This window comes from Lissotriton vulgaris, unplaced genomic scaffold (genome assembly GCF_964263255.1).
Source record: "Lissotriton vulgaris unplaced genomic scaffold, aLisVul1.2 SCAFFOLD_613, whole genome shotgun sequence".
NCBI lineage: Eukaryota > Metazoa > Chordata > Amphibia > Caudata > Salamandridae > Lissotriton > Lissotriton vulgaris.
The window spans coordinates 939,180-955,505 of NW_028248661.1; the positions used below are offsets into that span (position 1 = coordinate 939,180).

Genomic DNA, 16,326 nt, shown 5'->3' on the forward strand with positions numbered 1-16,326 from the left:
AAGTGCCGCACCTAAACTCCAGTTCCAAAATAAGTCAATATTCAAATCTATTTTTCTGTGCTGCCAACCCCGACACCAGCTGCTGTTTGGCGTCGCTGTGCTCTCCAGATCAATTAAACAATTTTTTTTGGGTGCGCCCCCATGAGCATTGAAAAAATTGTTTTGGACAGTGTTTAGGTGCAGATGTATGGAGGGGCTGCTACACTTTCCATGAGGCTACTCTAGTAGTAAACCTTTTGATTCCCCTCCAGTCTCTGAAATAATGGACAGCAGAGGAAGAAGAAGGAGTAGGAGTTGGGGGTTGAGTGCCCTGTGTACGAATGTCAGGTTCAACCTTGAAACTGACATCTACAATGAAAATATATTTGTGATTGGCCATGGGTCACCCTACCTATAGGTGTCCAAGTAGTGTTTGTGAAGCATTTACTGGACATACATGTTCCAATGATCAGTCATTATTGTCCATAATATTCACAAACCTAAACCAAATACCTTGAACCTCAGCCCATTGCCATACTTTGCATAGTGAGACAGGTAGATTACTACCCTGGGAAAATTTCAGCATCTCAAAACGAAGAGTCAGCACCCATAAGCTAGAACGTGAAGAGAGAAGTCAAAGAACATCTATGTTCTTAATGTTACAGGAATCTGAGACGATAAGAGAGATGGTCTCCTCTTCTCAGGGCGTGCGAAAGGGCGGCCCTAAGAAAGATGGAGAAGGGGCCCCACAACCTGCCAAAAAACAGAAAGGTAGGGGATTTCTGGGTTAAAAGCAAAAAGGTATCAGGAATTGCACAGCTGTTGTGGTGGGTCTGACTTTAATCCTTCTGTCTCGGGGGTATCTAGTACTCTGTGTTACTGAGGCTGCTCTCTCTATGAGGTCACTGTTCTCAGGTTTCAGGGGTTCTCAGAACTGTCTCTCTTTTGCTCCATGTCTGTCCCAGCTGCTGGTCTTTCATGGGAAGAACCGGCGGACCCCAGGCTGTATCAATAGGAGGTGGTTGCCTAGAGAGAGGAAGCATCCAGCATGAGCTCGACCATACCCTGGGCTTTCACCATGAGCAGAGCCGCAGTGACCGCGATGACTACGTGCAGATCATGACAGAGTTCATTTCAGATGGTAAAGTAACCCTCCACTCTGACCAATCACTGCTCCTGATCATAGAGAGCTGTTTTATGTTGTTAGATGAATCATGTTATTAACAATAATGTTCAGTTAAAGAGTGATGCCAGAATCACCAAAAGCCACCAAAGTGAAAGGGAAGGTGAGGCTGGGGGTTTTGCTGTTATCAGGAGCCTTCTTGCAGTATCTGCCACCCAGCACAACTCTCCTGCATTAAGCAATTATGACATTGTTGGATTAACTTAACATAAAGTTCAATAACTGAAAACACGACTGCTTAGTGCATGGCATAGCAGAGTGGAGAGGCACAGGTTGCACTCTATTATCTCAGAACCCACCCACGAATCAGTGTTCTTTGCACCCTGTGTGGGTCTTGTGCATTTACTGATGTGCATCTCCAAAACCAGGGCTACTCCTGTGTATCTGTGTGAGCAGAAAGGCATAGGAGGCAACTGTGCATCTGCAATGTTTGAATAGAATATCAGACATCAACCTGACCACTATGTATTTCTATTTATTGATATAAATAGATAGACAGACAGACAGACAGACAGACAGACAGACAGACAGACAGACAGACAGATAGACAGATAGATAGACAGATAGATAGATAGATAGATAGATAGATAGATAGATAGATAGATAGATGGATGGATAGATGGATGGATGGATGGATGGATGGATGGATGGATGGATGGATGGATGGATGGATGGATGGATGGATGGATGGATGGATGGATGGATGGATGGATGGATGGATGGATGGATGGATAGATAGATAGATAGATAGATAGATAGATAGATAGATAGATAGATAGATAGATAGATAGATAGATAGATAGATAGATAGATAGATAGATAGATAGATAGATAGATAGATAGATAGATAATCAACATCCCCATTATTCATCCTAGAATAAGGCACGGACACCACTTCACTTTCTCAAGTTTATTGCAGTATCTTCTGTCATGACGCATTTCGGCCAATCCTGGCCTTGATGACATACACGCTGCAATAGTAAAGCACACTTTTTTTATATTGATGACATGATGTGTGAACATAAACAGCATACTATAACGAACATGACATTGCGAAATATTTAGTTAAATCATGCAATTAATAAACTATCTAAAGCCAAAATATTGAGACATATTTCATTGCTGCACATAATTGGAATGAGTATATAATATATATCTATATATCTATATATATATTCACTGAAAAAACCATAGGTTTCACACCAGTTATAGTTACCTGGAAATTTTACTGACATAAAACCATTGAAATTCCCACGTTATAGTTAGTTGGACTCACTATAACTTGCGCGTGTAATGCACTGCTGATGACATCACATATTACATCACTCATGACATGATCAGTGACATCACTCATGACATCACTGATGACACCATCCTTGTGACAGAGTAACAGACTTCCTTTCAGTGTAATGTAACCCTTGAAACACATATTAAAAAAAAATGCTAAAATTTTCACTTTTCACTAGAATTTTGAGATTTAACATTGAAAAAAATCCTAACTATAACTACCTACTGGCGACCGCCAGTAGGTAATATACACATATATATATATAGAGAGAGATATATAGATATATATAAACTAGCTGTACCCGGCCACGCGTTGTTGTGGCTAAGTCTGGTTAAAAGGAAGAGAAAGAAAAAAGTAAGCGCACGTTTCTAATCTGTTTAATTTCACAATGCTTGTGGGTATACAATATGTTTTTGTCACTATTGTCTGAACGCGTCCCTTGTAGTTGTTGCGCAGCAAGCAAATCGATAGGGTCCGTTCGGCCTTTCGTTTAAAAACACAAGTGTATTGCACACGCGATTATTCTAATCCAACGTTGTGTATATATAAACACGTGCTAATGTTGCAAAGTGAACCAACTCCTCCCCCCTCCCTCCACCCACTTCCCGGTCTGCCATCCTGACACCAACTGTCCATCCTAATCTACTTAGACTATTGTCTCTATTCATCCTTTCTTAATGTTGCATATTGAACCAACTCCTCCCCCCTCCCTCCACCCACTTCCCGGTCTGCCATCCTGACACCAACTGTCCATCCTAATATATGTAGAATATTGTCTATATGCCTCCCTTGTATTTGTTGTGCAGCAACCAAATCGATAGGGTCTGTTTGCGTTGCAAAGTGAACCAACTCCTCCTCCCTCCCTCCACCCACTTCCCGGTCTGCCATCCTGACACCAACTGTCAATCCTAATATGTGTAGACTATTGCCTATGTGTGTCCCTTGTATTTGCTGCATAGCAACCAAATCAATAGGGTCTCTTTGGCCGTTCGATTAAACAAACGCGCGTATTGGACACGCGCTTATTCGAATCCAAAGTTGTGTATATATAAACACCTGCTAATGCTGAAAATTGAACCAACTCCTCCCCCTCCCTCGACCCACTTTCCAGTCTGCCATCCTGACACCATCTGTCCATCCTAATCTATGTAGAATATTGTTTCTATGTGTCCTTTCTTAATGTGGCAAAGTGAACCAACTCCTCCTCCCTCCCTCCACCCACTTCTCGGTCTGCCATCCTGACACCAACTGCCCATCCTAATATATGTAGACTATTGTCTCTATGCGTCCATTTTAGTTGTTGCGCAGCAACCCAATCGATAGGCTCTGTTCGTCCTTGCGATTAAAAACACACTCGTATTGGACACGCGCATATTCTAATCCAACGTTGTGTATATATAAACAGGCGCTAATCTTGCAAAGTGTACCAACTTTTCCCCCCTCCCTCCACCCACTTCCCGGTCTGCCATCCTGACACCAACTCTCCATCCTAATACATGTAGAGTATTGACTCTATTTGTCTTAATGTTCCCTAGTGAACCAACTCCTCCCACCTCCCTCCACCCACTTCCCGGTCTGCCATCCTGACACCAACTGTCTATCCTAATATATGTAAACTATTGTCTTTATGCGTCTATTGTAGTTGTTGTTCAGTAACCAGTCGATAGTGTCTGTTCGTCCTTTAGATTAAAAACACGCGCGCATTTGACACGCACATATTCAAATCCAAATTTATGTATATATAAACACGCGCTTATTCAAATTCAACGTTGTGTCAAAATTTCAAATCAATCGTTGAAGAACTTTCGTAGATTTAAGATTTTTATCAAACGCACATTGACATTTGTATGTGTCTGTTTCTGCTTTCGATTAAAAACATGTGCATATTCGACACGCGTGTATTCGAATCCAACGTTGTGTATAAAAAAACATGCGCGTATTCAAATGCAACTTTGTGTCAAAATTTCAAAGCAATCAATGAAGAACTTTCGGAGATTTGAGATTTTGAACAAACGACCAGTTACATTTTTATTTATATAGAAGATATATATATATTTATAAATATGTATATATATGCTCATATTCACGTAAAAAAAAGCAAAGGTTACAGGGATGTGATAGTTAGTTAATAACATTTTAAATCTCTTACAAATTCACTGAAAAAAACAAAGTTTACAAAAACCAGTGAAATTCTGCAGTTAAAATTACTTGAGCTAACAGTATATAGAGACATATAGATCTATATTGATATAGATATAACGATATATGCTATTGTGCAGGATTTGACTGCTGTGTGATCTCTGTCTAACAGTATGAATGGTTTTCCCAGAAACCAGGGTGATCTCTGAGCATCGTGTGTCAGATACTCAACAGTATCTTTTAGGAAAATTCAGATCAACAAACAAAAATTCACATGAATGACTCCTGCTATCCAATACTTCTCTATTCCCAGTGCACAGCCTTTAATATCTTCTTGCTCACCAGTCTAACTGATTTACTCAGCACACTCAAGACTATTTCTATGAAGGCACCATCCCTTCGTTGAGATGCCCTCATACCTCTTATCAACACAGTAAATTGCTCTCTCAGTGAATGTACTTTTCCTGACAACCTCATACTACAACACATTCTCGTACTGCTAAACAAGCCCAACCTAGGTCCAGACAACTTACCAACTACTGTCCTATGACTCACATCCGATCTCCCTGCTCACCTAACTGGACTAAGTACTTGAGAGAGCCATCACCCAACAGCTCACTGAATTCCCAGGCCAAAACCACTAGCTGGACGCCTCACAATCAGGATTCTGTGCCAGCCACAGCATTGAGACCATACTGACTGCCACCACAGATGACATCAGAATGTTATGTTATGTTATGTTATGCTATGTTATGTTATGTTATGTTATGTTATGTTATGTTATGTTATGTTATGTTATGTTATGTTAGCAGGAACTTCTAGAGCGCACGGTCACCAGAAGGTTTCATGGCGCTAATCTCGAAAAGTGTTGCGGCGCAATGGACTATGCCTGGGCTTGCTCAAACAACCAGGTCTTTAACGCCTTTCTGAACCCCAGCAGGTTGTCGCACATCTTGATTGCTAGTGGTAAGGAGTTCCAGAATTTAGGGGCAAGGTAGGAGAACCTGCACCCTCCCTGACGTTTGAGCAAAGGTAGTCGGTAGCTGAAGATGAGCTGACCGTAGGTTGCGAAGTGGGACATGCTTTACAATCATGCAGCTGATGAATTTGGGGCTCCTACAGTGTAATGCCGTAAAGACTAAGCACCCTGTCTTGAAAGCTGCACGTTGGGCCATAGGCAGCCAGTGAAGTTTGGATAGCCAAGGTCTGGCTGAATGCCCTTTAGGTTGTTTGTAGATTAATCTTACAGCCTGGTTCTTTACTAATTGTAGACGTTTAAGTAGGAACAAAGGCAGGCCAAGGTAGATGGAATTAGAGAAGTCGAGACGTGAGAGAACCAGTGCTATCACAAACCTGTATGAGGGCAGAGTGGGTCAGTAAATGGGCAATCTTTCTGATTTTACGCAATTGGAGAAAACAAGTGGAGACCACTACCCCCACTTGTCCTCTAAGCGAGAGATCTGCATTTATAGTGACCCCCAGACTTTTCATGGAGGGGGAGGGAAAAGGGGGTGATCCAAATTCTGTTGGCCAATAGTGTGGGCCCCAGAAGATCTCACTCTTCTCAGGCAACACTAATTCCGTCTTGCCCGGGTTGAGTTTAAGATGGTTGAGGTCCATCCAACGCTGATTGTGAAGCATAGTGGCCTGGAATTCAATGTCTGAGTCAGGAGAATCCAAGGTAAAGACTAGCTGAAGATCGTCAGCATAATTGAAGGTCATTATCTTTCTACTTTTAAGTGAGTAAATGAGAGGCCTAAGATAGAGATTAAATAGGTGTGGGGACAGGGACGAACCCTGTGGCACCCCACATGTGATGGCGAGCTTAGGGGCAGTAAAAGGGCCAAGTCGCAGTGCTAGTGTTCTGCCCTCAAGGAAGGACTTCATCCAGTTGTATGCGGAGCCTGTATGCCGGCCTGTTCGACATGGTCCATTAAAATTTTACGAACACGGCTGACAAATCCAAAAGCACCAGGGCCTGAGGGACACCCTTGTCCCCATTTGCTCTCAGGGTGTCCAATACTGCACTGACACCGTTGAGTGAGCGGGCCGAAAGCCAGCTTGATGTGGCTCTAGGTATTCTGATTGTTCAAAAAAATTGGACATGCACCTTGCCACATGGGCCTCTAAGATCATGGCCAAAAAAGGAAGGAGAGAAATGGGGCAATAATTTGAAGGGCTCAGGGGGTCAGCCCCTGTTTTTTTTAGTAATGTAACCACAATTGCGTTCTTGAAGGCACTGGGGACCTTACCCTGTGCAAGGGACTCGTTAAGGAAGGGAAGCACACTGTGAGGTAAGGCAGAGTAGGCGTCCCTCAGGATGCGAAGTGGACAGCAGTCTGACAGGGACTGAGGACATATGGCCGGAATCTGAGCCAAAATGGCTTGATTAGTTGACAGGTTGTCCAGTTGTTCTGTACTCACGGTGGTGGGAATGCTAGCTTTGATGATGGAAATTTTGTCCAGAAAGAAATTATTTAATGAGTTACAGAGCTCTTGGGTGGGTGTCTGACTGGGGAGTATTCTCTCAGCATTACAAATGTCATTGACAATTGTGAAGATTTCCTTAGGCTTATTATGTGCATTTAGTATTCTGGCTGAAAAATAGGCCGCTTTGGTTTCCAGTATGGCTTTTTTTATGCTCTTTATGAGCCAACGAAAACTGCAGTTTATCTTCAATGGAATATGCACACCTCCATTTTCTCTCTTTTTGACGGAGCTCGAGTTTTTGTTTTTTGAGCTCAATGGTAAACCATTTGTGTGCATCTGAGTGGCGAGCACGAGAACATTTAGATAGTGGAGCATGAGCATTACAAGCCAGCAGTAGCAAGTCCGATATGTTCTTTTCCAAAGAGTTAACATCTGGGTTGAAGATGGGTACTGAACTGGCCAAAGTTTTAACAAATCCTGATTTATCAAGGATTATCCACTTTCTTGTCAAACCTCCAGCCGCCGTGGGGGTTTTAATATTAAACTTTATAGTAGCTGTAAATTTTTTTAAATGGTGATCTGACCATATACATGGTGAGATTATGGGCACCGTCAATGTAAGGTTTGAGGACCAAATTTGGTCCAGAATATGTCCCTTTACATGGGTTGGGGAGGATAAGTGCTGAACCAGATACAGGTTAGAGGGCGATTCAGAGAGTTCTGCGGCATGTGACCCGCCAAGGGAGTCATGGAATCAATAGTTCAAGTCACCAATAAGCAGAATATTGGCATAGTTTGTGACAATGTTGGCCATTTGTTCGCTCAAGGAGAGAGGAAAGGTAGGCATGGCCTGGGAGGTCGATAAATAACACACAGATGACAGACCCAGTGCTAGTGTCAAGTTTAATAACAATATTCTCTACCTCCGGGAGATCGAGGGGAGTAATAGTGGTAAACTTGTAATTTTTGTGTATAATAGCGGCTACACCGCCACCAGCCTTCCTGCAGGCCGATTAACAGATGAGATATAATAACCTAAAGGGAGTGCCGCTAAGATGTCCGGAGTAGAGTCCTGGGTTAGCCAGGTTTCAGTGACCAGGAAGATATCTGTTTTTTTTAAGTAAGTAGCAAAAAAATATCTAGCTGGTGTTTAACCATGTTATGTTATGTTATGTTATGTTATGTTATGTTATGCTATGTTATGTTATGTTATGTTATGTTATGTTATGTTATGTTATGTTAGCAGGAACTTCTAGAGCGCACGGTCACCAGAAGGTTTCATGGCGCTAATCTTGAAAAGTGTTGCGGCACAATGGACTATGCCTGGGCTTGCTCAAACAACCAGGTCTTTAACGCCTTTCTGAACCCCAGCAGGTTGTCGCACATCTTGATTGCTAGTGGTAAGGAGTTCCAGAATTTAGGGGCAAGGTAGGAGAACCTGCACCCTCCCTGACGTTTGAGCAAAGGTAGTCGGTAGCTGAAGATGAGCTGACCGTAGGTTGCGAAGTGGGACATGCTTTACAATCATGCAGCTGATGAATTTGGGGCTCCTACAGTGTAATGCCGTAAAGACTAAGCACCCTGTCTTGAAAGCTGCACGTTGGGCCATAGGCAGCCAGTGAAGTTTGGATAGCCAAGGTCTGGCTGAATGCCCTTTAGGTTGTTTGTAGATTAATCTTACAGCCTGGTTCTTTACTAATTGTAGACGTTTAAGTAGGAACAAAGGCAGGCCAAGGTAGATGGAATTAGAGAAGTCGAGACGTGAGAGAACCAGTGCTATCACAAACCTGTATGAGGGCAGAGTGGGTCAGTAAATGGGCAATCTTTCTGATTTTACGCAATTGGAGAAAACAAGTGGAGACCACTACCCCCACTTGTCCTCTAAGCGAGAGATCTGCATTTATAGTGACCCCCAGACTTTTCATGGAGGGGGAGGGAAAAGGGGGTGATCCAAATTCTGTTGGCCAATAGTGTGGGCCCCAGAAGATCTCACTCTTCCCAGGCAACACTAATTCCGTCTTGCCCGGGTTGAGTTTAAGATGGTTGAGGTCCATCCAACGCTGATTGTGAAGCATAGTGGCCTGGAATTCAATGTCTGAGTCAGGAGAATCCAAGGTAAAGACTAGCTGAAGATCGTCAGCATAATTGAAGGTCATTATCTTTCTACTTTTAAGTGAGTAAATGAGAGGCCTAAGATAGAGATTAAAGAGGTGTGGGGACAGGGACGAACCCTGTGGCACCCCACATGTGATGGCGAGCTTAGGGGCAGTAAAAGGGCCAAGTCGCAGTGCTAGTGTTCTGCCCTCAAGGAAGGACTTCATCCAGTTGTATGCGGAGCCTGTATGCCGGCCTGTTCGACATGGTCCATTAAAATTTTACGAACACGGCTGACAAATCCAAAAGCACCAGGGCCTGAGGGACACCCTTGTCCCCATTTGCTCTCAGGGTGTCCAATACTGCACTGACACCGTTGAGTGAGCGGGCCGAAAGCCAGCTTGATGTGGCTCTAGGTATTCTGATTGTTCAAAAAAATTGGACATGCACCTTGCCACATGGGCCTCTAAGATCTTGGCCAAAAAAGGAAGGAGAGAAATGGGGCAATAATTTGAAGGGCTCAGGGGGTCAGCCCCTGTTTTCTTTAGTAATGGAACCACAATTGCGTTCTTGAAGGCACTGGGGACCTTACCCTGTGCAAGGGACTCGTTAAGGAAGGGAAGCACACTGTGAGGTAAGGCAGAGTAGGCGTCCCTCAGGATGCGAAGTGGACAGCAGTCTGACAGGGACTGAGGACATATGGCCGGAATCTGAGCCAAAATGGCTTGATTAGTTGACAGGTTGTCCAGTTGTTCTGTACTCACGGTGGTGGGAATGCTAGCTTTGATGATGGAAATTTTGTCCAGAAAGAAATTATTTAATGAGTTACAGAGCTCTTGGGTGGGTGTCTGACTGGGGAGTATTCTCTCAGCATTACAAATGTCATTGACAATTGTGAAGATTTCCTTAGGCTTATTATGTGCATTTAGTATTCTGGCTGAAAAATAGGCCGCTTTGGTTTCCAGTATGGCTTTTTTTATGCTCTTTATGAGCCAACGAAAACTGCAGTTTATCTTCAATGGAATATGCACACCTCCATTTTCTCTCTTTTTGACGGAGCTCGAGTTTTTGTTTTTTGAGCTCAATGGTAAACCATTTGTGTGCATCTGAGTGGCGAGCACGAGAACATTTAGATAGTGGAGCATGAGCATTACAAGCCAGCAGTAGCAAGTCCGATATGTTCTTTTCCAAAGAGTTAACATCTGGGTTGAAGATGGGTACTGAACTGGCCAAAGTTTTAACAAATCCTGATTTATCAAGGATTATCCACTTTCTTGTCAAACCTCCAGCCGCCGTGGGGGTTTTAATATTAAACTTTATAGTAGCTGTAAATTTTTTTAAATGGCGATCTGACCATATACATGGTGAGATTATGGGCACCGTCAATGTAAGGTTTGAGGACCAAATTTGGTCCAGAATATGTCCCTTTACATGGGTTGGGGAGGATAAGTGCTGAACCAGATACAGGTTAGAGGGCGATTCAGAGAGTTCTGCGGCATGTGACCCGCCAAGGGAGTCATGGAATCAATAGTTCAAGTCACCAATAAGCAGAATATTGGCATAGTTTGTGACAATGTTGGCCATTTGTTCGCTCAAGGAGAGAGGAAAGGTAGGCATGGCCTGGGAGGTCGATAAATAACACACAGATGACAGACCCAGTGCTAGTGTCAAGTTTAATAACAATATTCTCTACCTCCGGGAGATCGAGGGGAGTAATAGTGGTAAACTTGTAATTTTTGTGTATAATAGCGGCTACACCGCCACCAGCCTTCCTGCAGGCCGATTAACAGATGAGATATAATAACCTAAAGGGAGTGCCGCTAAGATGTCCGGAGTAGAGTCCTGGGTTAGCCAGGTTTCAGTGACCAGGAAGATATCTGTTTTTTTTAAGTAAGTAGCAAAAAAATATCTAGCTGGTGTTTAACCAGGGAGTGGGTATTAAGGTAGAGAATGCGCAAGGCAGTATGTTTAGTTCTTGAGGGGCCGAGGGTCGGGGAATGGTGAAAGGTGGTAAAAGGAAGGGCAACATGATGGTACTGAATTTGGAGGATACCGTTGTCCATGATGCGGTTGTGAGCCACAGAATCAAAGGGGGGACATGGTCGAGCTAACAATCTAAGTTCCTTAGCGGAATATTTAATAATTTGGCCATAGTTTGTGGTCCCTGGGCCCGTGAGGGCCCGGACAGGCACAGACGGGCTTGCCTTTGGCGCGTCCGCTGCGCTTCCGCACAATAGCGTGCATTTATGCCTGAACCCCGCCTCCGACTCCTCCTCCTTACAGCCAATTGGCTAGGCCTAGGGGTGGAGATCTAGCAGAACTTCAGGGATAGAAGCAAGGAGCAAGCAAGCTAAATTTTAAAAGAAAGTTCCCAATTCAATTTTAATTTTAAAAACAATTCTGAGCTCATTTAGCAGGTTCTAAGAGTGAAAAGCTATCAGCAGCGGTCCACGCGGCAACACAAGACAAAAGACAAAATGCTCCTCGAGCATGGAGAAACCATGGTCCTGATCCTCCTTGACCTCTCCATGGCATTCAACACCATCTCCCATAACACCCTCATCAATAGACTCTACAACATAAGCATATAGCAATGCACCCTCAAGTGGATTGCTCCTTTCTTACAGGATGCACAAAGAGGATCCAACTGCCACCCTTCACCTCCTCACCCAAAGACATCATATGCAGCGTACCACAAGGATCATCCCTCAGCCCTACCCTGTTCATCATCTACATAACCCCCCTCATAGATGCTGTCAGATCACTAGTACTCAACATAATCTCTTACGCAGATGACACTCAACTGAGACTCTCACTCACCGAGGACCCCTCCAATGCCAAAACCAACTTCTGCAATGCTATGACCAACGTAGCCAAATGGATGAGAGACAACTACCTCCAACCCAACTCTGACAAAGCTGAAATACTGATCTTCAGGAAGAGCACCACTGCATGGGACCACAGGTGGTGGCCTGCAGAACTCGAAACTACACCCACAGCGACCGACCATGCATGCAACCTCTGTATCATCCTCAACAGCCAACTGACCACGAAACGGCAAGTCAATGCAGTTTCCTCCTCCTGCAACCATACACTTCGCATGCTCCTATACTCTTCAGTTGGATCCCAACCAACAACAGAAAGACCGTCACTCAGGCCCTCGTGACCAGCCACCTCAAAAACGGAAATTCCCCCTAAGCTGGAATCTCCACCAAGCTCCTCAAAAGACTCCAGACCATACAGAATGCTGCAGCCAGACTCATCCTCTTCCCAAATGAGCCCACATCTCTCCGCACCTGAGAGAACTCCACTGGCTCCCTGTCCAGAAGAGATGCCAGTTCGAGATTCTCTGGCATGCCTGCAAAGCCCTCCATGACATAGGACCGCCCTACATCAACCATCGACTGAACTTCCACCAACAATCTAGACACCTACGCATCTGCTAACTAGCTCTCGTACACACACCCTGCAGCCGTTGGAGCGCAGAGGTGGCTGCTCCTTCTCCTAAATTGTTTCCAAAACCTGCTACAACCTTCCCCTTCAGCTCCATACAGCCCCCTTGCTGGAAGAATTCAGAAAGAGACTCAAGATATAGCGCCCAGATACCACTAGGGGTGACAGTATTGCACTTTACAAATGCTGATTGATTAATTTATTAACTTCCCCTTTATTGGAAAGACCATCAAAAAAGGTATCACCCTACAAATTCAATAGCACATCAACAATAACAGCCTCTTACAGTGTTTCTAATACAGATACAGATCTTGTTTCAAGACAGAAGCAACAACAATACAAAGTTAATACCAATATCCACACCCCTGGCAATACGCATGGTCTTTGATGATACGTTCTTGCAGTGGTTCATCTCCTACCTCACCAACCTCAAGCAACCATCTGAATAACACAATCTCTCGTTTATAATTTTATCAGAGTATGACATTCACTGACTCATATCTTGATTCAAGCTCAGTCAGAACTAGATGTTCATCACCTACCCAGAAGTCAACTCAACTGCAACAACTTTAGGCTGAAGTCTGGTTTAATCCTGGTAAGCATACATGAACCTTCATAGCTCCTGCCAACCTGACCACTAATGTGAAAATTCTTGAACTCATCCTCGACAAAGATCTCTTCTTCAATTAATGCATTACCAAAAAAACAAAGAGTATGTGGAATTACCAGTAAAGTGTACCTAACCTTAAACAAAATCAGGTCAGTCGTATAAGTACTACCAGTATCCCACTTTGATGGAGGCAATGCTCTACTCAGCGGTTGTACCAACTCCACACTTGCTCACCTGAAAGGAATTCCATATGCTGCAGCTCACCTCGTCAAAGTCCTGAGAAATGTGATCACGTCACTCATCAGTAAGGAACTTTGCTCTCTCTTTCTACAGGCCTGCTTCATGTTTAAACCAAGGAATGACAACACTTGTTTCGTGACTAATATATAGTTCCTTGGATTAATCTTGATAAAAGATCCATGATACAGTGCCAATGGCTATGATAATTGAAGGATAGTTTCTCCAGTAAGAGTTTTCTGAAATGTATTTCTCCATGATGACAGATCAATTAGAGGATATCAGAGCCCTATTATCAATTCAGAGCATAAAAACTCCTAACCGCATCTTTCTTTATTCACCACTTTAAATGAGTCTCCCCAATAATCTCTCACGATACTCCAGCCTACTTGTAACCACTACATTGACCTGTGTCAAAGCGGCTGGGAAGGAAGGTGGTGGTGGATATTTATGATATGGCAGGGCTGAACCCAAGCCACTGTGATCTTGGAGGTTTTAAAATTGTCCAGTGACCAGTGGTGAAGTGAGACGGTGTAAAGGTCTCTGGAGGCCTGGAAGACAGAGGAGGAGAGCGTCAGGGGAGCTGATGAACCAGGAATTGAACTTTAAGGAGTCAAGACCATCTATGGTCTGAAGGTTGGTCTACAGTTTGCAGAGAAACTCTGTGACTCAACAAAGGTGAAAAAGATATATACATCACTAGCATATCAGTGGTACGAGAATCCAAATGAGATGAGGATTTCATAAGGAGGGTATGAAGATGTCCCAAGACTGAACCTCAGGGTATGGACATAGACTGACTGATCAAGGCGGTGAAAGCTAGCAACACCAGGAGACTGAGAAAAATTGCAGATAGGAAGGTAATGTAGCAGTATAATTACCCATGCTGCATGGATAGAAAAGCTTCACAAACAAGATTGCTGCCCAATCATTTAAAACACTGCAGAGAAGACCAAGAGAAAGAGATTAGAGGAAACGCGATTATGATAAGGTCTGGAAGTAAGAGACGTTTAAGCTCTGTTTGCAGCAAGCAAAGTTGAGGGAAGCAGGTGAAAATGTATTACGTTGGGTTAAAAACAAGAGGTAATGACGGAGACAAGTCAATCACTTACAGTTTTATAGAAAAGAAAAGGGGATGTTGGTTTGATCACATGTTGGCATTTTTATAAAAAGTTAGAGCAGCCACAGATTTAAATCATTCAGCATAGGGCCCATAGAGGAGAGAACAGTTAAAGAGTGTGGAAAGACAGTAACCAAGACCCTAAATGTTAGGGATAGGATTTTTGTTTAGAATTGGATCAAGTCAGTCATAATACTCCAAGAGGAGATTGCAGATTGGTTCTGTAGCAGAAGCTAGATATCATAAGCGGTGAGGAGTGGTGTATTGGCTGAGTGCGGAAGTGATAAGCAAACCGTCTTGTTCTCATAATAGAAAGTTTGTAAGAAAGTTAGGGTTCTGTTTCCCTAGCAGTGAGACTGAACTGATATGTATTACACACTAAGGATAGATGATTGTTGGCCCTCTTTAAATGTGATACAGTGGCCTTGAATGCAGGAGTACTGTGTTTGTCAGCCCTGTCTCTTTTTATCTCTTCCTCACTGCAGACAATCTGCCCAACTTTAACAAAGAGAACACCAATAACCTGGGTCTGGAATATGACTACTCCTCTATCATGCACTACGGAAGGTGAGCCTGAGATATCACTGTTGCTAGCTGCTGGGAGTCTGAAATGCTGCTTTCAGAGGTCATATGGGAGTCTGATATATTTTTGCTAGTAGGCTCTTGTGGCTGTTTCCTCATACTTTTCAATCTTACACATTTAGTGCATGTTCTTTGTCTCTAGATGAAGGTTTGAGCCACAGTGTGAGCTGTACTAAGGAGTCCGATATGCTCCCTTACAAAGAACAATCACACATTAAACAAGCATTTGCAATGCAATCGGTCTCGTCTTTGGGACCTTCTATGTATTTAGCTATGCAGCACATTAGCCTGGGAGCTGAAATATCTACTGTTCTTTAACATGGAGGGAAAATAAGCACCAAACTGCGTGACACACGGAGAGAAATATTGGCTTTCAGCGGGAAATGGTATAGTCCAAAGCTTTGTTTTTAATATATAATCATGGCCTTCAGTGGCTATATCACAGAAAATACAAGATTTTAACTGTTTTTATTGTCTACGGGTGCTCATGCAAGACAATCTCTATGGACTCGAATGTAAAGAATGCTTAAGTGATTCTGGAATTTTACTGACCTCTGCTGGTCGTTTTCTATCAAAAAAGTTAAATAGAGGCAGTTGCCAGAAATTTTTTAAAAAGAAAGCCGCTCAGCAGAAAGCAATTCTGGTATTTTACTGACCTCTACTGGTCGTTTTCTATCAAGACAGTTAAACAGAGGCAATTGAACAAAAACAAAAGTCCCTAAGAGGAAGCATGCAAGTCCTAAGACTGATCTCCAGATCCCACAAAGTACATACACATTTAAGTATATACTAAAGTATATACAGGAGGTCTTGAATGCTCAACTTAAAAACAATTTTGGCAGTATTTCACTATCTAAAACCAAATTTGGCAGTATTTCACTATCAGGACATGCAACACAAATCAGGGCATGTCCCACATTTCACATACACTGCACCCTGCCGACAGGGATACTGTGGTCCTACCTTAGTGGAGCCTTGCATGTAAGAAGAAGGAAGGCTAGGGCCTGGCAAGTGGGTGCACTAGCCAAGTCAACAGGGCTGTACTAGAATACACACAGGTTCTGCAATGGCAGGCCCGAGTTACCCTTTCAGGGCAACTCATGTGGGTAGCACAATCAGTACTGCAGACCCACTAGTAGCATTTGATTGGCAGGCCCTGGCACACTCAGTGCACTTTACAAGGGGCTTACCAGTAAATCAAATATGTCAAT

General features: G+C 43.4%; 1 protein-coding gene across 1 annotated transcript in view; it reads left to right on the forward strand.

Moving 5' to 3' along the window:
- The window catches only part of LOC147663870 (astacin-like metalloendopeptidase), an 81,102-nt gene that overhangs the window by 14,791 nt on the left and 49,985 nt on the right, over positions 1 to 16,326 (forward strand). Inside the window, exons 6-7 of the mRNA XM_086950140.1 lie at positions 945 to 1,120; positions 15,019 to 15,100. Of these exons, the coding sequence (XP_086806266.1) occupies positions 945 to 1,120; positions 15,019 to 15,100 (258 nt within the window). The remainder of the gene's footprint in view (positions 1 to 944; positions 1,121 to 15,018; positions 15,101 to 16,326) is intronic.